Source organism: Oryctolagus cuniculus, chromosome 5 (assembly GCF_964237555.1).
Source record: "Oryctolagus cuniculus chromosome 5, mOryCun1.1, whole genome shotgun sequence".
Taxonomy (NCBI): domain Eukaryota; kingdom Metazoa; phylum Chordata; class Mammalia; order Lagomorpha; family Leporidae; genus Oryctolagus; species Oryctolagus cuniculus.
This window is the reverse complement of record NC_091436.1, coordinates 128,071,005-128,094,004: the sequence shown is the minus strand read 5'-3', so window position 1 is coordinate 128,094,004 and position 23,000 is coordinate 128,071,005. Positions and strand designations below refer to the sequence as shown.

Here is a 23,000-nt window from a genome sequence, read left to right as displayed (position 1 = left end):
TAAAAAGGAGAACATTACTAAAGGACAGAGTAAACAGGTTCTGTAAAACATATTCATTTATTTATTTACTTAAAAGGCAGAGTTACAGAGAGAAAGGGAGAGACAGAGAGAAAATCTTCTATTTGCTGATTCACTCCCCAAATAACTACAACAGCCAGGGTTGGGCCAGGCCAAAGCTAGGAGCCCAGAATTCTACCCAGGTTTCCTGTGTGGGTGGCAGGGGCCCAAGCATTTGGGCGTCTTCTGCTGCCATCCCAGGCACATTAGCAGAGAGCTGGATGGGAAATAAATAGACAGGACGTGAACCGGTGCTCTGATATGGGAAGCCAGTGTCACGAGCATCACTAAGCACTGGCTTAACCTGCTGCGCTACAATGCCAGCCCCTGCATGATTTAACTAGTGGACTCTAATTTTGTTTCTACAGCTACTAAATTGTGGGGGAAATGCATTTCTAAATTCGAGCAAATAAATAATGGAAATATTTCTCTTAATTTCTATCAGAAGCCTTCTATCTAGTTCATTTACTGATGACTGCTCTGTTATTACATTAAACTAGTAAATGGGTGGAAATATAAAATTAGTGGTTCACAGTGGTGCCCGCTAATTGTCCCTGACCGTCAACACCGTGGCCCCAGTGTCTGAAGCGCTTGGCATCTGACTGCAAGTCCTGTCTGTACCACTTGTGAAAGGAGCAAATCACTGCAGATGACAGCGCAGAGCTTTCCGCGATAACAAGACGGGGGGCGCTGCTTCTCATCATCACTGCATCAGAATGAGGGTACCCCAGGACTGCAGGGCTGTAGTCACGAGACGTGGGGGCATGCACAGAAAGAATTCAGACGGGCCTGGCCATCTTTTCATTCCTATTCAAGATTTTTGAAAATTATGGTAGCTGTCCGAGAAGCCTGGCAGTGACTGCCACCCTCAGCAGAGGGAGTATGTGAGCTAAGATGAAGACCAGATAGGAGCTGGCTTTGTTTCCGTAAAATGAAATTCACAAAGAAAGAGAAATTACTGATCCAAATGAGATTGATCAGTTCTGTCTCCATTTGATTAAGCTGGCCACACAGACAGGCAGAAGACTGACAATTCTGAAACTTCACAAGCAACAGATCAATGCATCTCAGCCCCTCACTACAGCCTTCCTTCCCTGCTATTAGGTGCACCTGCCTAAAGGAATCCTGATACACTGGTACATCTGGCAACCAGAAAAACAATCCTTTCTTATAAAAACACTTCTCGCCTAATCTATCATATCTAAGAATGGCGGAATTAAAGCTGTTAATATTCTTTTGTCTCATACAAGGAAGAAGCTTTATGAGTTACTATTAAAACAAAACAAAACAAAACACAGGCACTGCTCTAATAAAACAATTTAACTCATCTGGCTCTGTACCTTAAAATGGGATAAGACAGATGGAGAGATTTCAAATTTTCTTGCTTAATTTATTTTCATTTTATTTGAAAGGCAGAGACACACAGAGATCTTCCATCTGCTGGTTCAATTCCCAAATGCCTGCAACAGTTAGGGCTGACAACTCCATCCGGGTCTCCCACATGGGTAGCAAGGGATCTGAGTCCTTGAGCTTGCTGCCTCTCAGGGTGTGTGCATCAGCAGGAAATTGTATTGGAAGCAGAGGAGGGACTCACCCAGGCATTCATCTAGGATGTGAGTGTCCCAAATGACATCCTGACCACTGTGCCAAGGCCTGTCCTAATTTTATTTTAAAATGGCAAAATGCAGGCTGGTGCTGTAGCATAGCAGGTAAAGCCACCGCCTGCAGTGCTGGCATCCCATACGGGAACTGGTTCAAGTCTTGGCTGCTCCACTTCCAATCCAGCTCTCTGCTATGGCCTGGAAAAGCAGTGGAAGATGGCCCAAGTCCTTGGGCCCCTGCACCTGTGTGGGAGGCTGGAAGAAACTCCTTACTCCTGGCTTCAGATCTGCACAGCTCTGGCCATTGTGGCCATCTGGGGAGTGAACCAGCAGATGGAAGACCTCTTTCTCTCTCTCTCTGCCTCTGTCTCTCTGTAACTCTTTCAAATAAATAAATAAAAAGCTTAATAAGATAAAACAGCCAAATGCTATTAAATATGACTTGATTTTTGTCCTGATTTTTCAGAGAACATGTTTCCTATAATTTACTATTTTAAAAATTCATGAGCAAAATATGAGAAGAGTTATTATAATTTTTAAAATTTGTAGCCCAAATTTTTATAGCTGTAAATTGATTTCAAGGTCTCTGCATAATTTGTATGTTTTTTTAAAAAAAGATTTATTTATTTGAAAGACAGTGACAGAAAGAGGGAGATTATGTATATATAATGGCCACAACAGCAGGGACTAGACCAGATTTCCCATATGGATGGATCCAAAGGACCTGGGCCATCTTCTGCTGCTTTCCCTGGCACATTAGCAGGGAACTGGATTGGAAGTGGAATAGCCAGGACTTGAACCGGCACCCAAATGGGATGCTAAGGTCAAAGGCTTTACCTGCTGTGCCACAATGCTGGATCCTGCAAATTTTTATACACCATAAAAACTAGACAGGAGCTTCTACGTATTTGCTCTGCCTTTTCTCCGTGCACACTGGGTTAGAAAAAGCATTGATTGATGTTAGTATGGTCAGGGAGAAGGGCCCTGCACATGATGCCCATGTAACCATATGAAAAGCGTTCCACTTTAAAATGAAAGCTGTTAGAAAGAATTCCCTTATGACCCTTTTTGAAATGTGAACACTTCAGATATATGAAAAAGGGGGAAATGCAGAACACATCCCTGAAGCTGTCACTGAGAAATGTACCTTAAGACTTGTGCTTTTGTAAGAAAACTTTTGCCAACTTTAGCATGACTTCCGGCAAACTAAACAGTCTCCTAAGTCAGTCTAAAAGCCTGCTTTTCTGACAGTACAGTCCTCAAACACGCTGTGTCACCTGAATTTAGACAAACGTCAGGCTCTACCTTCATGAATTTAAGCAGTACCCCTGTAGCACTATGTAGCTAAGTATTAACATTCTCAGAGTTGCAATTTCAGGAGCCACAGCTTCAAATGCCTCTCAAGAAAACAACTTTGACCCCTCCATCAGGAGGGGTCAAAGAAGGTCCAAGACATAGGCCTTTGTTTTCTTTCCTAATAAATGAATAAAATCATTACGCTTGTTTTTCAAAAAACGAGAGAATAAGATGTTGGTTAAAAGATGCTTTAGAGGCCAGTATTGTGGCATGGTGGGTTAAGTCACTGCCTACAACGCTGGCATCCCATATTGGCATCCACTGGCATCTTGGCTGCTCCTCTTCCAATACAGCTCCCTGATAATGGCCTGGGAAAGCAGCAACAGATTAGCCCAAGTACTTGGATCCCTGTATCCATGTGGGAGACCCGGATGAAGCTGCTGGCTCCTGGCTTCAGCCTGGTCCAGCCCTGGCAGTTGCAGGCATTTGGGGAATGAAGCAAAACAGAAGATTCTCTCTCTCTCTCTCTCTTTCCTTCTCTCTATAACTCCACCTTTCAAATAAAGAAATCGATCTTTTTAAAAAATAAAAAATGCTTTAGAGCCATTCAATCCGTGTTACTTTGGCAAGGGGCAAAAGAAGCATTTTGAACTGATACTCCAGTTGCACACCCCCACGTCCCACCCCCACCTCTCCACATAGCACTCACTGTTACACTGGTCACAAGCGTAGATTCTCCCTTCCAGGGCCTCTGTCTCTGTAAACTTGGCCAGCATCTCAGTGAGCAGGCACTCCGTCTGATTCAAAGGGACAAATCCCTTTTCTATGCAGTGATAGCGTTCTGGAAATTCCAGGGACAGATCCCAAAAGGGCTCAATGGTATTGGACTTGTAATTGCATGATACACAAGTGACCTAGAGTGAAGAGATTGATTTACAGGTTATAGACCGTCTGTGCTTCCCACATACATTTTTGCTGGCTTTATACAAGACACATAGCTTTATAGAAACTAAGGGTATAATTTTAAAAATTGTAATATTAGAATAAACATAATTTTAATAAAAGAATTAGAACACATGGCTTCCGGTACACCTTTCTAACTACGTGATGCTGGCTGGAAATGAGGAACCACACAGCACAGAGATTACACCTCCCTTTCTTCTCTCTCAAAGCATGCTCTGCCATTCAGTGCTTCAGTAGGACAGACTGCATGCTACCGCGGAAGCAGAGATGGAGAATTTGCAGGTCCCTGTCTGCTTCTGTCATCTCTGCATTCTGCCTCTTGGCTCTGTCCTTTCACACTGCCCAGCCTGCCTCTCTCTACGCCCTTGTTTCTTGCAGTCTCCACACTGTGGACACAATACACAGCCTCAAAGTACTATGATTCTCTCCACTCTAACCTTCCCTGGAGCATGTTTCTTTCTAAGGGAAGGGTATGCAGAGGTAGTGTTGATAAATATTGCCCTTTCTATGCTGAAAAAAACAAAAGCCTCAATAAACTCTCTTCCCATTCCACTCAACATTATTTCAACTCCAGTACCACAGTACAGAGGTTTTACACGAATTTCTAAGTTGCCTACCTCCCCCACTTTTAGAAACATTTACTTGAGAGGCAGAGAAAGAAACAGGCAGGCACTCCCATCTGCTGATTCACTTCCCAAATGCCCGGAACAACCAGAGCCGCAGCCAGGCACTGGGAACTCAACCGGGATCCCCGGCATGGTGGACAGGAACCCAATTACTTGAGCCATCACTGTTGCCTCCCAGGGTCCACAAAAGCAAGAAACTGGAATAAAGAGCCAGAGACCAGTACTGAACCAAGGTTTTCTGACTTAGGGCACTGGCATCTTAACCACTAGCCTAGCAGTCTAAAAATTCTTTTTCTGCATCTTTACACAAGATCTTACCTATGAATCTTTGCTTAGGTCTCTATATGGCTAAAGATCCAGGAAATGAAAAAGTAAAGCAGCAGGAAGGAGGCTTGCTTGGGTCTCTGGCATGCTCCCAGCCACCTCCCTTCCTTGCGTTTACAGAAGCAAGAATGCTATTTCAAACTACTGTGGAAACAGGATTACAGGTAAGCTCTACTCAGTTTCCTAACACGGATGAAAGGATGGCAGGCCAACAACGAGCACTCAATCATATACACCTGTTAATGGTTAGTCATTCACTGATAATAGAGCAGTATGGCCAGTTAAACCAAAAATTTGGCAGGAAAGAAACAACCCAAAAGTTCACCAACAAGGCCATCAGCGAGAAGCACAGTGGCTACCCTCAGTCGGCAGCATCACAGCCAACGCTGCCTATGCTGATTAGCCCAACACTCCGGGAGAGGACACACAATCCTCCCTCTGGCCGCAGTTTTGTGGATGGGGTGGGCACAGACCTACCTGACTGAGCAGCTGCCCGTGAAATATAGTGTTCACCACCTTTAAGACCTGTTTGGTGAGCTTCCTCTGGGAGAAGGGGATGAGGATGCGGCGTGCGGCGCCCTCTGACTCCAGCTCCTGCTGCACTTTGTGCAGCAGCTCGCAGAGAAATTCCTGCGCATCCTGCTGGTCGTAGCCGCGGAAGGCGGGGATCAGGCTCCACACCGAGTGAAGCATGGCGAAGGGCGACACCAGGGCCCACTTCCCCGACCACATGACTCGGAAGAGGGTGTGCAGCTCGTGGCAGAGGGAGATGTGCTTTGAGCTGGGCTCCTTGTTCTGGATGAGCTCCAGGCTCCGGCTGATGGAGGCCCCGCCGTTCCAGCAGAGGCCCTCCCGCTCGCACGCCTCGGCCCTGTGGCTGCGCGCCGACAGCTCAGTGGCCGAGCCGCCGACGGGCTTGCCCGAGAGCTGAGCCCTCCCGTTGGTGGCTTGGGGAAACAGGTGCTCGGTTGTGGAAGGGTCGAGGTTCAGGAAACATTCTCGGAACTTCTGGAGGTGGCTGAGCACCTGGAGGATGGAGTTCATGTAGCAGGTGTTGCCCAGGTTGCGCAGGCCCGTGACGCCCGGGGCCACCGCCGGCTGGCGGCGCGGCTTGAGCGCGGCGGCGGCGGCGGCGGGCGCTCGGCGTGAGGTAGGCAGGCCGGCGGGGCCGGCGGCGGCGCGGGGCGCGTGCAGGAGCAGGCGCGCGCTCTTGCGCGGAGGGGCGCTGGCCAGCTCCTCCAGCAGCCGCCGCTTCACCTCGCGCCGCCGCTGCCGCGCCGCCTCCTTCTTGCGCTCCAGCGCCTCCTCCCGCCGCCGCTGCTCCAGCTTCGCCCGGCCCCGGGAGCTCTTCTCGAACCACAGCCGCAGGGTTTTGGCCAGCAAGCGCTGGCGCCGGTACCACAGAGCCGTGAGCATCTGCGGCTGTCCCTGAGGAGCGCGCTGCGGCGGGACCACGTCCTCGCCCGCAGCCATGGACCGCAGCGTCCGCCCGCGCCTCACCGGCGGGTCCTGCTCCTGGCCGCGCACGGCCAGCAGGGAGCTTGTCAGCAGCTTCAGGTCCCCCTCCGGGTTATCGTTGAGCACGTAGTCCTCGCACAGGTAACAGAACACGTACAGGTCCCGGACTTCCATGGCCAGCGGGTGTCCAGTCTCCTCGAAGTGTTTCCGGGCGTGGTCTTCGATGTAGCGGCCGCAGGCCACGTGGGAGCACTTGAGGCAAGCCCACACGGACTCGGTGGTGGCGCACTCCAGGCAGCGCCACTTCTGAGGGTTCAGGATCGAGTGGTCCTGGGCGAGCCGTAACCGTCCTACATGTTTGCATCTATCCATGTCTCAGAGAAGTTGCCACGCTCTTAACCTGGCATGATAAAGTCCCCAAGAAGGAAAAAGAAAAAGAAAATGAAAATACTTTCAGCAAAAATAGTTTCTTAGAAGAAGGCTTGCCACTGGCATTTCACTGTGACTCTTAGTTTTCAATTCGAGATTGGTACTTTTGAAAGTTCCTTTGAGAGTTATGGTATTTCAAGTGCCAACAGGAGAGATGAAGGGCCTCAAATAAAAAAGGCAATATTAGGTGGAGTTCAATGCACTCAAAGCAGAGATAACAAGATAAAGATAAGCAAAAGCCTTGCTTTATAGAACAGAGTATCATTTTAATGATACTTGGCTAAGGGGGGGGGGGTTGGGGGTGTGTGTGGCTGTGAGCCTCCATTTAAATAACATTTAATGTGTCTTTTTGCAAAGAACAATTAAATCTTGTAGAAAGGACTTTTTTTTAACTTTTAATGAAAAATTAAGCAAGTAAGGAAGGAGACATTTTATTTAAGACAAAAAGGGCAGTGACACTGGTATTAAAGTCTTTAACTACTGAGGAAAAAGAAAGCAACAAATCTTCTATATGAACTATGTGAAAATGCTTTTTAAAAGTGTTCAGGCAGGCCGGCACCGTGGCTCACCGGGGGTTCTAGTCCCAGTTGGGGCACCAGGTACTAGTCCCGGTCGCTCCTCTTCTAGTCCAGCTCTCTGCTGTGGCCCGGGAGGGCATCAGAGGATGGCCCAAGTGCTTGAGTCCCTGCACCCGCATGGGAGACCCTGCTTCTGGCTTCGGATCGGTGAAGTGCCGGCCATAGCGGCCATTAGGGGAGTGAACCAACAGAAGGAAGACCTTTCTCTCTGTCTCTTTCACTGTCTATAACTCCGTCAAATAAAAAAAAAATAGTGTTCAGGGGCTAGTGTCATGTCCACTTGTGATGTGACATCCCATGTCAGAGTGCTGGTTCTAGTCCTGCTTTCTGCTAATGTGCCTAGGAAAGCAGTGGAAGATGACCCAAGTGCTTGGTTCCTGCCATCCACTTGGGAGACCATCATAGAATTCTTGGATCCTGGCTTCAGCCTGGCCCAGTCCTGGCTATTGCAGCTTTTAGGGGAAGGAACTAGCAGATGGAAGATCTCTCTGTCCATCTGTCTCCCTCCCTTTTCACTCCATTTCTTTGTCACTCTGCCATTCAAATAAATAAATAAATAAATAAACCAACATTGGTATATAGTGAGCTTTTTTTTTTCTTTACATTTCTTCTTTGGTATTTGTCAGAAAACCCATGGATAGAATCCTAGGGGACAATTTCTCCAAGGGAAATAAGCCAGATGACTGATTTTTTTTTTTAGAAAGATTCATTTATTTATTTATTTGAAAGGCAGAATGACAGAGAGATGAAGAGAAAGGGGGAGAGGAAAGGAGGGAGAGAGAGAGAGAGAAAGATGTTCTGTCTGTTGGTTCATTCCCCAAATGGCTGCAACAGCCAGGTCTGGGCCGCACTGAAGCCATGAGCCAGGAACTCCATCTGGATCTCCCATTTGGGTGGCAGGGGCTGTCTTTAGCAGGAAGCTGGATTGAAAGTAGAGTAGCAGGTACTCACACTGGCACTCCAATATATGGGATCACAGGATGCCAGTATTACAGGCAGTGGCTTAAACTGCTGTAGCACAATGCTGGCCCCCAGATGACTATTTTATTTTTTAAAAAAATTTTATTTATTTATTTGAAAGGCAGAGTTACAGAGAGATACAGATAGAGAGACAGACAGACAGATGGAGAGACAGAGATCATCCATCTATTGGTTCACTCCCCAAATGGCTGCAACAGCCGGGGTTAGGCCTAGCCAAAGCCAAGAGCCAGGAGCTTCATCCAGGTTTCTCAGATGGGTGGCAGGGACCCAAGCACTTCTTCCACTGCTCTCCCAGACACATTAGCAGTGAGCTGAATTGGAAGTAGAGCAGCTGGGACTCAAACCAGCACCCATATGGAGTGTTAGCATTGTAGGTGGAAGCTTAACAAACTACACCACAACGCTGGCCCCACAGATGACTATTTTAAAAGACAGCTTTTTATTCTTTGGAACCCTGACCACTTTTTCCCCCCTTCAATACCAGGATTTAAAATCCCATAAAGATAGTTCCTCTTATAAAGTGGCTTTCTTTCACCTCATTTCTCCCCAGTTTTCATCCCTGTGAGCAAATACAGTTCAGTGATTATCAGCTGAGCCCAGAGAAGAGCTAGACCCAGTGTACTTTGAGGTGTCCCTTTAGTTTTCAGATGCCACTTTTGGACTGGTCTATTAGGAAAACCCACAGAACAAACTCATGTACTGCAGGATCAGACTCCAGGTGCTTATCCTTTTCACTGCCCATTCCAGATGGCAGAGCCATGTCTTCATAAAGGAAACTTTAAACCACGAAAAGGAAAGCAACCTAGATTATTCCCAGTCAAGTCAGGGCATGCTTTTCCTTTGAGCACTGCCCGGATTTAGTTTCTACTATATTATGTTTCTAATTATTACTCTTTATTATTATTCCAAATTATTATTTTTATATTGACTTGTTGCTGAGTGCCCTATAAGTCATTTCTCTGGATGTGTTTATCCATTTTCTTTTTTTTTTAAAGATTTATTTTATTTATTTGAAAGGCAGAGTTACAGAGAAGTAGAGACAGAGAGAGAGGTCTTCCATTCACTGGTTCACTCCCCAGATGGCCACAACGACTAAGGCTGGGCTGATCCGAAGCCAGGAGCCAGGAGTTTCTTCCTGGTCTCCCACGTGGGTGCAGGGGCCTAAGGACTTGGGCCATCCTCTGCGGCTTGCACAGGTGCATTTGCAGGGAGCTGTATCAGAAGTGGAGCAGCCGGGACTTGAACCAGCAATGCCAGTGCTGCATGCCTGGTTTTTAACCCGGTGCACCACAGCACTACCCCCATCCATTTTCTGACTAGTTATATTCTCCTTCCATAAAGAAATCGGGTGTCATCTTTGTTTTTACTCTTTTATAATGCCAGGACTTGTCGGTATTCAGCTCTTAGTAGTGAAAAGTATTCTGTCAGAAATACCCTTACACACATTCCAGAAGAGTACTGGAACAATCACTTTTATTTACTTTTCTTAGGGCACAGCCAAATCAAAACCTATTTATGTTAAAAAGATGAATGATAAAAAAAGGAATTTTCTTTTTGCTCTTTAGTCTCAATGCAGAGTACAAATTGGGTACACATGATGCTTACAGTCAGTTTCTGGGGGCACAAAAGAAGATCTGTAGAGAAAGAACGAGGTGAGTGGGGAATCAAGAGATAGGCAATTCTCAGGCTTCTCACTTAGTTTTCCAAATGTAGTCTGTGAACCGCCTATCTCTTTTTCCCCTTAAGATTTATTTTATTTGTCTGAAAGGCAGAGTGACACAGAGAGGTCTTCCATCCACAGGTTCACTCCCCAAATAGCTGCAATTTTCCCAGGTGCATTGTCAGGAAGCTGGAATGGAAGTAAAGCAGTGAGGACATGAAACCAGTGCTCTGATGTTGCAGGCAGCAGCTTACCCTGCTGTGCCACAACAGTGGCGTGTGTGAGGGTGAGGGTGGTGCTCTAACCACCATCAGCATCAGAATTTCCTAGGCTACCTCCTGGTTACTATTCCAGAGAATGAATCTGAGTCTGGAGAGGGGGTTAAATCTCCATTTTAAACATGCTCACAGATGATTCTTTTTTTGTATATTATTCTAATAAACATTAGAGAGATGAATAACTCCTCATAGAAACCAGAGAAAGAATTTCATTACTCAGATTCTTCCATTTAGGGGCCAGCGCTGTGGCGCAGCAGGTTAAAGCCCTGGCCTGTAGCACTGGCATACCATATGGGTGCCGGTTTGAATCTCATCTATTCCACTTCTGATCCAGCTCTGCTAATGTGCCTGGGAAAGCAGCAGAGGATGGCCCGAGTCCTTGGGCCCCTTCATCCATGTGGGAGACCCGGAAGAAGCTCCTGGCTTTGGATAGGCTCAGCTCTGGTTGTTGGGGCCATTTGGGGAGTGAACCAGTGTGGGGAGCAACTCGGACTAGACTAAGTTACTGGAATTAAGACTTATTCTATGCATCTGCTCTCCCACAATATGGCGCTGGGAGAGGAGGAAACAGCTTCTACACAGCTGCCTCCAGTTCAACCAATAAACAGCAGGACCTGCTCCTGATTGGAGGAGAGCAGCGTACTCGGCGTGTGGGTAGCAGAGATGGGATTGGTGGAAGAGGACTATAAAGGAGGAGAGAGACAACATGCAGGAGGAACATCCAGCTGAAGGAACACCTGTGCAGCCCCCGAGAGAGCCGGCCGGCGGTGTGCCGCTCCCCCGCGGAAGTGGGGAAAGTGGCAGGGGGAACCGCCCTTCCACAGAGGTGGAAGGGACGGTAGCCAACCCGGGAAGAACCAGCAGCAAACCCGGGGAGGGCCGAGCAGACAAAAGAACAGTGCAGGGTCCTGTGTCGTTCCTCCACGAAGACGGGGAGCGACAAACCAGCAGATGGAAGACCCCCCCCCCTTTGAAAGTCTCTTTCAAATAAATAAAATAAATCTTAAAAAATTCTTCCATTTAGACCAACACAGACCAGAATAGCTTTCTGCAATGATGGAAATATTCTTTATCTATGCTGTCCTGTACTCCAGTAACTAGTCACACATGACTGCAGGGCACTTGAAATGCAGTTAGGGAGACTGTAGGCCTGAATTTTAAATTTTATTTAATTAACTGAAATCTAAATAGTCACATGTGGCTGGTGACTCCAGTATTAAAACAGGATGGGGGCTGGCACTGTGGCGTAGTTGGTAAAGCTGTCACCTGCAGTGCTGGAATCCTATACGGGCGATGGTTCAAGTCCCAGCTGCTCCACTTCTGGTCCAGCTCTCTGCTATGGCCTTGGAAAGCAGTAGAAGATGGTCCAAGCCCTTGGGCCCCTGCACCTGCGTGGGAAGGCCTGAAGAAAGCTCCTGGCTATGAATTGGTGCAGCTCTGGCCGTTGTGGCCAATTGTGGAGTGAACCAGTAGATGTAAGACCTCTCTCTCTCTCTCTCTGCCTCTCCTCTCTCTATGTTAACTCTTTCAAATAAGTAAATAAATCGTAAAACAAAACAAAACAAAACAAAACAGGATGGGCTTAAATACACCAGCAATACTTTAAAAAAATAAAAAGCTCACTTTTTTCTTTTTGTTTTCATTCCTTCCATAGATTCAGTACTTGCTGAATCAAATTTGAAATTTATAACTCAAACCCTGATACCTGGCAAATCCCCATTTTACCCTCGATGTGTTCAGGAATTTAATTGTTACTGAGATGTTATCATATGAAATATAGCACAGCTTGAAATCATACAAAGAGAATATTTCTGTAGGGATACAGCAACACAATAACCCAGAACACTGGTGCCTTACAGAATCATCTCCTGTGCTAGAACAACCAAGAGCCAAACCAGAAAGACATGGACGAATTATCCTACACCAGCCCCACGGTGAACTGCCAAACGCCTGGGCCCTCTGGAAAAGCGTTCTTCCCATTTCATTTCCAATCTATAAATCTGCTGATCACGCACATCCGTTCCTGCACAACCCTTCCCCATTACAAATCTGTCGTGGTGACTCTCACCTGCCATATGGCAGAGCAAATCCATTCAGGAAAACACAGGGCTGCTTTGCACCTCACCCTGCTGATAAAAAGGTAGGCAGACGAGCTTGTCTAGAGGAAGAGCATATCTGACCATGGCATGGAAATCTTCCAAAGTGACATGAAAAAAAGGCACCTTAACCAGCACACAAGCTGGTGAATACAGAAAACACAACCACAGGTATGCTCGGCTCCAGAAACACAATGTGTTTGACTTGCCTCTCAGACACAGTCTCATCACTTTGTTACAGAGCAAGGCCTGACACTCCCTGGCAGAGAGAGAGAATTTATTTGACAGTTTTCCCTTCAATATTCTCAAAAGTCATAATAATGCTAACATTTCCACTTCAAACATACATCATCCAGGCTGGCGGGCCCCGGAATCCAAAACAGATAAACTTGCAGTGCGACTGAAAAGGACAGGATGTGTCTGTCAGGGTCTACATCAGCAAGTAGATCAGCACACCTGCACACCCAGGATTGAGCTGCATTCAGCAAAGTACACGAGACAAGATATTAGCTTTCAGTTTTTTAACTACCATGTTTTTATTTTAAAAATCTGAATTAACTGAAGCCAAAACCATAACCAGGATTTAAAATCATTCTACTATAGATAACTATCACTATTAAATGAAATGATAATGGGGGCCAGCGTTGTGGCGTAATAGATTACATCTCTGCCTGCAAACCAGCTGCTCTACTTCCGATAGATACAGCTCCCTGCTAATGTGACTGGGAAAGCAGCAGAAGACAGCTCAAATGCTTGGGCCCCTGCACCCACGTGGGAGATGTGGAGGGAGCTCCCGGCTCCTCGCCTCAGCCTGGCCCAGCTCCAGCTGTTGTGGCCATTTGGGGAGTGAACCAGTGGATGGAAGATCTCTTTCTGTCTCTCATCCTCTCTGTAACTCTGCCTTTCAAATAAATAAAAAGAAATCTTAAAAAAAAAAAAGACAATGCAATCTCCCCAACTTTTGCCACTTGTTCTGACAAATTTCCAAATTTATAACATCACCTTTTAAAAAGTCTGCATGAGAGGATTAACCATTAGAATCATCTTAAAAAATCTATACCTTGAAAATATGATTTGAATTGCACTATTTACATTATTCTCAAATAACAAATTTCTTAGGGAATCCTAAATGCACAGCTGCATCACCAGAAGTAAAATTTCTGGAAGAAAAATCAACAAAAGGAATATAGGGAAAAAATAAAGGGAATCTAAGGAGTTCCTATTTTCTCTCTCTCAATGTATTGATTTTTTCCTCAGTTCTTTAACTAAGGACATGGAATAAGCTTGCCCAGTCTTGGTAAGACCAAGTGGCATAAATTCCAGCTTCAGAGAGAGTAGACACTATGGTAACATGCTGACAGTCTTCATTTACATAAAAGAATACTAATTACGTGGTATCATCAACATCTGTGATTCTGCTCACTGCCATATGCGACAGTACTGGGTATTTTAACCCTTCAATTCACTAAATGTACTCAGAATTGCATCTACCACACAAGCAAAGACTTCTTGAAGAGACACAGTGAATACACTTTTTACAAATAACATGTTAAAAGTGAATTTTCTTTGCTGCTAACACCTTACTTCAAGAGGTATGGGAAAAGATAATTTAATGTCAATATGTAATTATGAAAAAGAATTTTTAAAAAAGCAAGATAGAAAAGACATTAAGATCTAGTTAATAATCCAAAAGGGGAGAGTGCCACATTCTAGAGTATTGTGTAGAACTATAAAAGTACAATGACACTAGCCTTTTGAATTTTCATATTTATAGCTAAAACAAACACAAAAAAACAGAGGCAGACATTGAGAAGGGAGGGCTTAGGGAAAGAAACTTCAGAAGTGTTTTGCTATGGGGTAGTGCGGCCCTGGGATTGCTGAACAGGCAGTGGGTCTTTGAAGGCTGCTGGATTTTCCCTTTTTCCTTCATTACCACTCTGCTTGAATGTGGAGGGGTGGGCAAGTGGGCGAGGGCTAACCTCTAGGTCAGTCTAGCTCAGAGGCTTCTGGAGACTCTGACTCTTCTGAGAAGGGTTCCAAAGCCGACCTGAGAGCTGAAAGTCCACTTAAGCAGTAGCTGCTGGCCACAAAAGACAGGACCTACCGGGCTGGGTGTGCCAGAGCTCTTGCGGAGTATGCTTTCACTCCTCTGTCATCACTAAGCAAGTGCTGATGTTCAAGTCTATCCAATGCTGGCTTACAGCAGTTTTAAGAATATGCCAACATGGCAATGTCTCACTTGCATTAAGATATTCTGTCTTCAATGAAAAAGAAGCAGAGTTCATCTAGGACACTGGGCCCTACACACTGGTTTACCTATGGGAAGGGTCAACCCTGCTTTCCGACAAAAGACAGATGAACTGGTAGGGTACATATGCTTGCTTCACACTGCATAGCAACTTCTCTAGTCATAGGAAGAGCTAGAATTCGGCCTCCGTTCCTGCATTCTCTGCTCTCATTCATTTGCCTCCTTCCTGGCACTACAATTATTTTCAATTGTCTTCTGTTTAAAGGGAGAGACAGACAGACAGACACAAGTTTCCCTTTCCTCTAGGCTATCCTTGACACTGTTGCTAGGTTTTAGCCCTCTCCTGCTTACTTTATTTGTGGCATGAGTCTCATGCAGCTTCATGTCCCTCATACCTCATTCCTTAACACCTCCATCTCATGGAGACTTTTATCAAAGGTCACTGGAAATTTTCTTATAATTATTTAACCTTTTCTCAATTCCTCATATTTATTCTGTATTTGACATGCACTACTCATTCTCTCCTGAATTTTGTTATTATTTTTGAAAAAGATGTATTTATTTATTTGAAAGGCAGAGAGAGAGAGAGAATGATGAAAGATATTTGCTGGTTCACTACTCAAATGGCTGAACAGGGACAGCTAGGCAGCTAGGGCTGGATCAAATTGAAGCCAGGAGTTAGGAACTCCATCCAGGTTTCCCACATGGGTAGCAGGGGAGTAAGTACTTGGGCCATTCTCCACTTCTTTCTCAGGAACATTAACAGGGAGTTGGATCAGAAGCAGGGCAGCTAGGACTTGAACCAATACTCCTACATGGGATGCCAGCAACACAGGCAGCAGCCCAACCTGCTGTACCACAATGCCAGCCCCTCTCCTGGATTTTAGGCTACTGTATTTTTTTGTTTTTCTTTGTACGTCTATAGTCACACCTTCTCTGTTTTCCTGTGTCTCCTCTTTTCCTGAAAGGTAGGCTGGCCTTAAGGTTCTGTTTTCAGTTGTCTTCACGAGGATTTTGTCTATTTCTAGAACCTCAAGTATCAGTTCAATTTTATGTATTTTAATCTTGGCAAATATCTTTAAACAATTGCCCTGAGGTATCGTTTGCATACCACAAAATTCACTGATTTAAAGTGTATAATTCAATAATTTTTAGTACACTCAGAGCCCCACATAGACTTTTAAAATAAAAAGTCTTTCCATTTCACTCCAGTGAAGCGGTCTCGGGCTGAACTGTCACACCGTGATACCTGTATTGTGGCTCACTACTATTAATGGTGTTCGTGAGAGGAAGGTAGGTTTTGCACTTGTGTGTGTGGTAGCAGTGATGACCTCATGCTAGGCTACACACATTGTTTCATTCAGGTCTCTGGTGATCAAGATCTGCAGGCTGACTGATGGAGATTAAGGAGAAAAAGCTCAAGTTAGCTGGACTTCAAGGGATCAGATTTTTTAATTCGTTAAACTCATACTCTTGCCAAAGAAGTCAGGGCCCAAAAGTTAACCATTTTTCCAGGATAGTAGATTGAGAACAAGGTAGCAAAAGAAGACTGCACATATTAAATTCAGGGAAATTCTGAAAATACTAGAAGATCAAATACACACACACACATGCATGTACTCATATACTCTTAGAAACGTTACACTTGACTCTTTGCAGAGAAGTGGCAGCCAAAAGTGAAGGAAAACCGGATTGGCTACCTAAGAATATGAAGGTCCATTCTGCGCGCAGTAGTTTCTGCTGCCTACAAACTGGTATTGGCTCTGCATGTTCTAGAGGAGATTCATAGTGTTGACCTCAAACTGGCACTGGGTGCATTCTGGGATACCCCAGTATTCTTTTCCTATCAGTTTTATTGCTTAGGGTTTGCTTAATACTAGTTCTCTCAGAAGCCCAGAGAATCAGCTCTACTCATTCCCTGGTTAGCAAACCCAACTTCCCTAAGTATTCCAACACATGAATGCTCCAACAATAGAAGAAAGATATTACTCATAGGTCAGGGTTCCTTAATACAAGAAAAGATTGTTCTGTGCAATAGAATCCTGATCTGCTTATGTGCTAACACTTCTCCTTATTGAAAACCAGCATCATCCTCTGTTTTTAGTCACACTGCATATTTGGCCCAGTGGCACAGAAATCATTAAATGCAGCAGAAATCTCACTTCAGGGACTGGTATTGTGATATAGGAGGTAAAGGCACCACCTGTGACACCAGTTTGAGTCCTGACTTCTCTACTTCCAGTCCAGCTCCCTGCTAATGCGCCTGGGAAAAACAGTGGAGGATGGCCCAAATACTTGGGACCCTGCCACCCACGTGGGACACCCCGATGATATGCCTGACTCTGATTTCGTTCTTGTCCAGCCCCAGCCATTACAGCCATCTGAGGAGTGAGTCAGCAGATGGAAGATTCTCTCTGTCTCTCCCTCTCTGTAACTCTGACTTTCAAATAAGTAAATCTTGAAAAAAAAATTACTTGAAAGAAAAGAAACCTCAATTCAGCACATAAGCAACTGGGTAAGAGACTTGCATGATGCAAATTACTTCCTGTGTCTCATTCTGGCTTGGATTACTACATGATACAAAGAAGCTTCCATAAAGGAAAAAAGAAAGAAGAGTTTTTATAGAAATAAAATGATTTTTCTCTTAAAAATAATTATTTTGAGATTGTTATTTTGTGGTTTTCAAACAGAACACGAAGTCAGCTGGGAAGAGGAGCCTTCCAAAAGAAGGTCATGTTTATTATAATCCTCCAAAATAGCAGGTGCATGTCTGCAAACAGGAGGTTCGGATAGCTGAATGTCTGTAAGGGGAAAACACAGTGTTTGGCTTTTTTTAGCATGATCTCCCTGACAATCTAGTGATAAAGCAAGGACCAAACTAAAGATGTGCTATTCTTTCTTGCCATACGGAAAAATTCTCTAAAACTGAGAATCAGGTCTTACTCTTTAAAAATCTGACTGTGGATATTATAGCCTGTCCCTGAAATGTGCCTCTCAAATACTACATTCTCTGCAGAAGCTGGTAAACCATAAAAATGTATATTCATGTATATACTTATGTTGAAGTATATATTGATGGGGTACTTTACAAAGTTCATAGAAAATAGAATTAAAAGATTATTTTTGGCACAAAAATGTTATGAAATCCACATATATTAAATGTGCTTTCCAGCCAGTGCCACAGCTCAATAGGCTAATCCTCCGCCTTGTGGCGCCGGCACACCGGGTTCTAGTCCCGGTCGGGGCGCCAGATTCTGTCCTGGTTGCCCCTTTTCCAGTCCAGCTCTCTGCTGTGGCCAGGGAGTACAGTGGAGGATGGCCCAAGTGCTTGGGCCTTGCACCCCCTTGGGAGACCAGGAGAAGCACCTGGCTCCTGGCTTCAGATCAGCGCAGTGTGCTGGCGGCGGCGGCCATTGGAGGGTGAACCAACAGCAAAGAAAGACCTTTCTCTCTGTCTCTCTCTCTTACTGTCCACTCTGCTTGTCAAAAAAAAAAAAAAAAAAAAAAAAAAAAAAAAAAAAAAGGGCTTTCCATGAACCTTTTGAAGACTTTAAAAAAAAAAAAAAGATTTATTTATTTGAAAGTCAGAGTTACACAGAGAGAGGAGGAGAGGCAGAGAGAGAGAGAGAGAGGTCTTCCATCCGCTGTCACTCCCCAACTGGCCACAACAGCCAGAGCTGCGCCGAACCTAAGACAGGAGCCAGGAGCTTCCTTTAGGCCTTCCCACGCGGGTGCAGGGCCCAAGGACTTGGGCCATCTTCTACTGCTTTCCCAGGCTACAGCAGAGAGGTGGATCGGAAGTGGAGCAACCAGGACTTGAACCGCACCCACATGAGATGCTGGTGCCGCAGGTGGTGGCTTTACCCGGTACACCATAGCGCCAGCCCCTTGAAGATTCTTGTATGTCATACCCTTTAAATATATGTGTTTATAGGGTAGGCATTTGGCACTGCAGATAAGACACCACTTGGGATGTCCGTTTTCCATACTGAAGCGTCTGGGTTCAAGTCCTGGCTCCACTCCCAATTCCAGCTTCCTGCTAGTGTGCTGCTCCCTGGAAGGCAGCCGTGGATAGCTCAAGTAATGGGGTTCTGCCACCTATGTGGGAGATAGGGATTGAGTTCCAGGCTTCTGGCTTTAACCTGGCCCAGTCCCAGCTATTGCAGGCACTTAGGGAGTTAATCAGCAGATAGAAGATCTCTGTCTCTATCTATCTTGCAAATACATTTTAAAAAGTAGAAAAAAATTTTAAGAATTAGAAAAATGTCTGGCCAGCACCCCGGCTCACTAGGCTAATCTTCCGCTTGTGGCGCCGGCACCCCAGGTTCTAGTCCCGGTTGGGGTGCCGGATTCTGTCCTGGTTGCTTCTCTTCCAGTCCAGCTCTCTGCTGTGGCCCGGGTAGGCAGTGGAGGATGGTCCAGGTCCTTGGGCCCTGCACCTACATGGGAGACTAGGAGGAAGCACCTGGCTCCTGGCTTCGGATCGGCGCTGTGCACCGGCCATAGCGGCCACTTGGGGGTGAACCAACGGAAAAAGGAAGACCTTTTTCTCTGTCTCTCTTTCTCTCACTGTCTAACTCTGCCTGTCAAAAAAAAAAAAATTAGAAAAATGTCTACTTATATAAATTATACTTCAATACATTTGTTAAAATTATATAGATATATACATGTGAATAATGATGAAACAACAGGTCTAGGCTGTAATTCCTTAAGCTATTTGGTGAAAACAGCTGGGAAACTTTAAAATAGTGGAGAAGAAGGATGTCACCACCTGACTGCCCTAATTAATTTTACACTAAGTATAAAATTACACAACCAGGCCTGGCTGACATAATGAGACCAGTGATGCCTTTGGGTATAACTATCAGGTTATAAGAGATAACAGGAATATGCTTCCATGGGCTGCAACTAGCCAAATCAACAAATCACAATGGAGAAGACACTGTAGGACCAATGATTTGGGTTCCCTGACAAATAAATGGCCTTAAAAGTGGAAGCTGGCATACCGGAGTGCTGATTTGAGTCTCAGATGCTCTGCTTCCAATCCAGCTCCCTGCTAATGCTCCTGGGAAGGCAGCAGACAATGGCCTGAGTACTTCTGCCCCTGCTACCCACGTGGGAGACCCGGACAGAATTACTAGTTTCTGGCTTCAGCCTGGTCTAGCCCTAACCATTGCAGCCATTTGGAGGAAGAACCAGTGGATGGAAGATTTTTTTCCTTCCTTCCGCTCTGTCACTCTACCTTTAAGATAAATAAAATACATCTTATTTTATTTTTTATTTTTAAGAAAGATTTTTTAAAATTTATTTGAAAGAATTACAGAGAAGGAGAGGGAGAGGCAGAGGCAGAGGCAGAGAGAAGTCTTTCACCCACTGGTTCACTCTCCAAATGGCCCCAACAGCCAGGGCTGGATCAGACAGAAGCCAAGAACCACCAGCTTCTTCATCTGGGTCTCCCATGTGAGTCCAGGGGCCCAAGCACTTGAGTCATCTTCTGTTGCTTTCCCAGGTGCATTAGCAGGGAGCTGGATTGGAAGTGGAGCAGCTGGGACTCACATCATGCCCTTATGAGATGCTGGTACTGCAGATGGCAGTTCAACCAGCTACACACCACAGCGCTGGCTCCAATAAATGTTTTGTAAAAAACAAACAAAATAAACAAGCAAAAAAACTTGGTATGGTGTGGTAGAATGAGAAGGCCATGCCAAGATGGTCGCAGGCAAGCTAGCATCAGTTCCTCAGGAATGGCTTCGAAACCCACCTGGCAATGGAGCCTGCCTGGCAAGAGGCTATGATTGGATGGCTTCAGATACTGCCTGGCAGCAGGCTGTGATTGGTTAGGGCATAAACCGCCCTTGACCGAATTGGCTGCCTTGGCTATTTAAGCTGCTATACCAACTGAAATAAACGAGTCTGCGGGCTGCTCGCCTCTGGCCCGCTTTCACCTGACTCCTGGGGTCTGTGTGGTGACTCTGCGCCTCTTGCCTGCACCATGCTCCTTCTCTCAGAACGAATCCACCTCAACAGTATGGAAGCAATATCTCTGAAGTATTTATAGGTACAATATTATGCTGCATGGAATTTGCTTTAAAATACTCCAGGTGAACAAAAAGGAACAGAAAGAGAAAAACAAGATTGCCAAAATGTTTACAATTGTTGAGGCTGGCTGATGGGTACATGGAATTCACTCTACTAGTCTCTTCATTTTAATGTATGTTTGGAAAGTTCCATAAAAATATTTTTAAAGACAAAAACAATATGCTCTTTGATGGTAAGAGGAAACCTGGGGGTATACAGCATTCACAAATCAGATAAGTTAGGATATAGCCTGCATTTCTGTCATCATTTTACCATCCACCCTTGTCAGTTTTTCTCAGTGACCTTACCAGATTTGTATCCACAATTCTGTCTACAAAATTTCAAGTGTTGTCTCCATTTCTGAGGGGCACAAAGCCACTTTTAGTCAGTCTGTTGAAGCGTCCTTGGTTAAGCTAGTGTTTTCTTTCTTTCTGAAACTTACTCCTCTGCTGAGAAAATAAAGTCCCTATTTTTCACAGTTCTGCCCCTTCCTCACTGACTCCAATAATCCTATACCTAAGTAAAAGGTTCATCCTACTTAAGTCTCACTGTAGTCTCAGCAAACAGCACAAAGATTGTATATATTTTTAAAAATTTATTTATTTATTTGAAAGGCAGAATTACAGAGAGGCAGAGGCAGAAAGAGGGAGAGGTCTTCCATCTGCTGGTTCACTCCCTAAATGGCTGCAATGGCCGGAGCTGGGCCAATCCGAAGCCAGCCAGGAGCAAGGAGCTTCTTCTGGGCCCCCCACGTGGGCTTGGGCTATTTTCTACTACTTTTCCAGGTGCATTAGCAGGGAGCTGGATTGGAAGTGGAGCAGACAGGACTCAAACTGGCGGCCATATGGGATGCTGGCACTGCAGATGATGCATGCCTTTATCCGCTATGCTACAGTGCCGGGCCCAATGTTTTATTTTTAAAAATTTGAATATTTTTGTTTCCCTCATCCCATTTACATAAAGATTTCTCACAGTCCACATGATATTTGGTTTCAACTACTAAATCTGGCCCTACAGATCCACCACAATATTCATAAATACCAACAAACAAATTGTTTTCCATTTGAGACTTTGGTATATTTTTCATGGAAACAATGTTATGAATAGCACTTGGTCTAAAAAATCCTGCTGAACCCAAAATGCATCTATAGTATAATACTAGCATACTTGTGCTACCACCATGGCAGCTAACTACCAAATGCATTTTCTCTGAAAAAATTAATTCAAACTTGCAACTTGAGATGCTAAGAATTGCTTTCCCAGCTGCAGCCCAAGCAGTGAAATTGGACCTCCCCTCCTCCCTCTATCTCCACATGGCTTAAGAGGGCTTTCCACACATGGTCATTTGTATGGAAGACACACACGTGTACACATTAGAAGCTGACTGCAGAGATAAAAAGGAACAATTTTTGTGAATAGGAAAAAAACCTGACAAGAGTTTACAAATGGATCCTCAGGATTAGATGCTGGTGTTGATTATTCCAGTGGCTGTCCTAAGAAATAGGGATCCCAGGGCCAGCGTTGTGATGTTGTAGGTTAAGCTGCATCCCATTGGGCACTGGTTCAAGACCTGGCTGCTCCACTTCTGATCCAGCTCCCTGCTAATGTTCCTGGGAAAGCAGCGGATGATGGCCCAAATGATTAAGCCCTTGCTTGCATCCATGTTGGAGACCTGGAAGAGCCTCTGAGCTCCTGGCTTTGGCCTGGCCCAGCCCTGGCCATTGTGGCCATTTGGGGGAGTGAACCAGCAAACAGAAAATCCCTCTCTGTCTTTCTTTCCCTCTCTCTGTACCTCTGCCTTTCAAATAAACAAGAAAGAAAATTTTAAAATAAAAAAGAGAACCCCAACTTCCTGATGTCCTGCTACTTAAATGACAGCAGCACACTCCTGTGACTGCCCCACGACACACCACCCAAAGCTTATCTCGGGATGGAGACCCATCGATTTTGTATGAATGTAGACACAACTTTCAAGCATTTGATTTCAAGAACAAAGATGACAAATGTCCAAAGAGCAGGGCCCAAACTCACAGGAGTTTTTGTTAATTATTTATCAAAGGAGAAAATTGTAGGTGACAGAGAATACTCAGACTCTTTGATAGGAATGGGCTAATAAATAATAGATCAGCCATATATAGAAACCACCAGTTAATTTTTTTAAAGAGGCAGGCCTATGTGTACAACAATTCAAAATACAGCATGAGACAAAAGCAAAGGGGCAGAACAGTATAGTACATGTACATCACTATTTTATACACACACACACACACAATCTTATGCAGTGAAGAGGAGAAATAAGAAACTGGTAATACTACATGCCCTGTGGG

At 45.1% G+C, this 23,000-nt stretch overlaps 1 protein-coding gene across 11 annotated transcripts in view; it reads right to left on the bottom strand.

Annotated features, from left to right (window-relative positions):
- The window catches only part of USP49 (ubiquitin specific peptidase 49), a 98,593-nt gene that overhangs the window by 10,131 nt on the left and 65,462 nt on the right, over window positions 1-23,000 (bottom strand). For 10 of the 11 annotated variants that reach the window (XM_008262745.4, XM_008262748.3, XM_008262749.3 and 7 more), the window contains 2 exons: window positions 5,345-6,725; window positions 3,664-3,868 (listed from right to left, as the gene is read on the bottom strand). In XM_008262745.4, coding sequence (XP_008260967.1) covers window positions 3,664-3,868; window positions 5,345-6,697 — 1,558 coding nt within the window. In that variant the 5' untranslated portion in view covers window positions 6,698-6,725. 11 annotated transcript variants of the gene reach the window in all.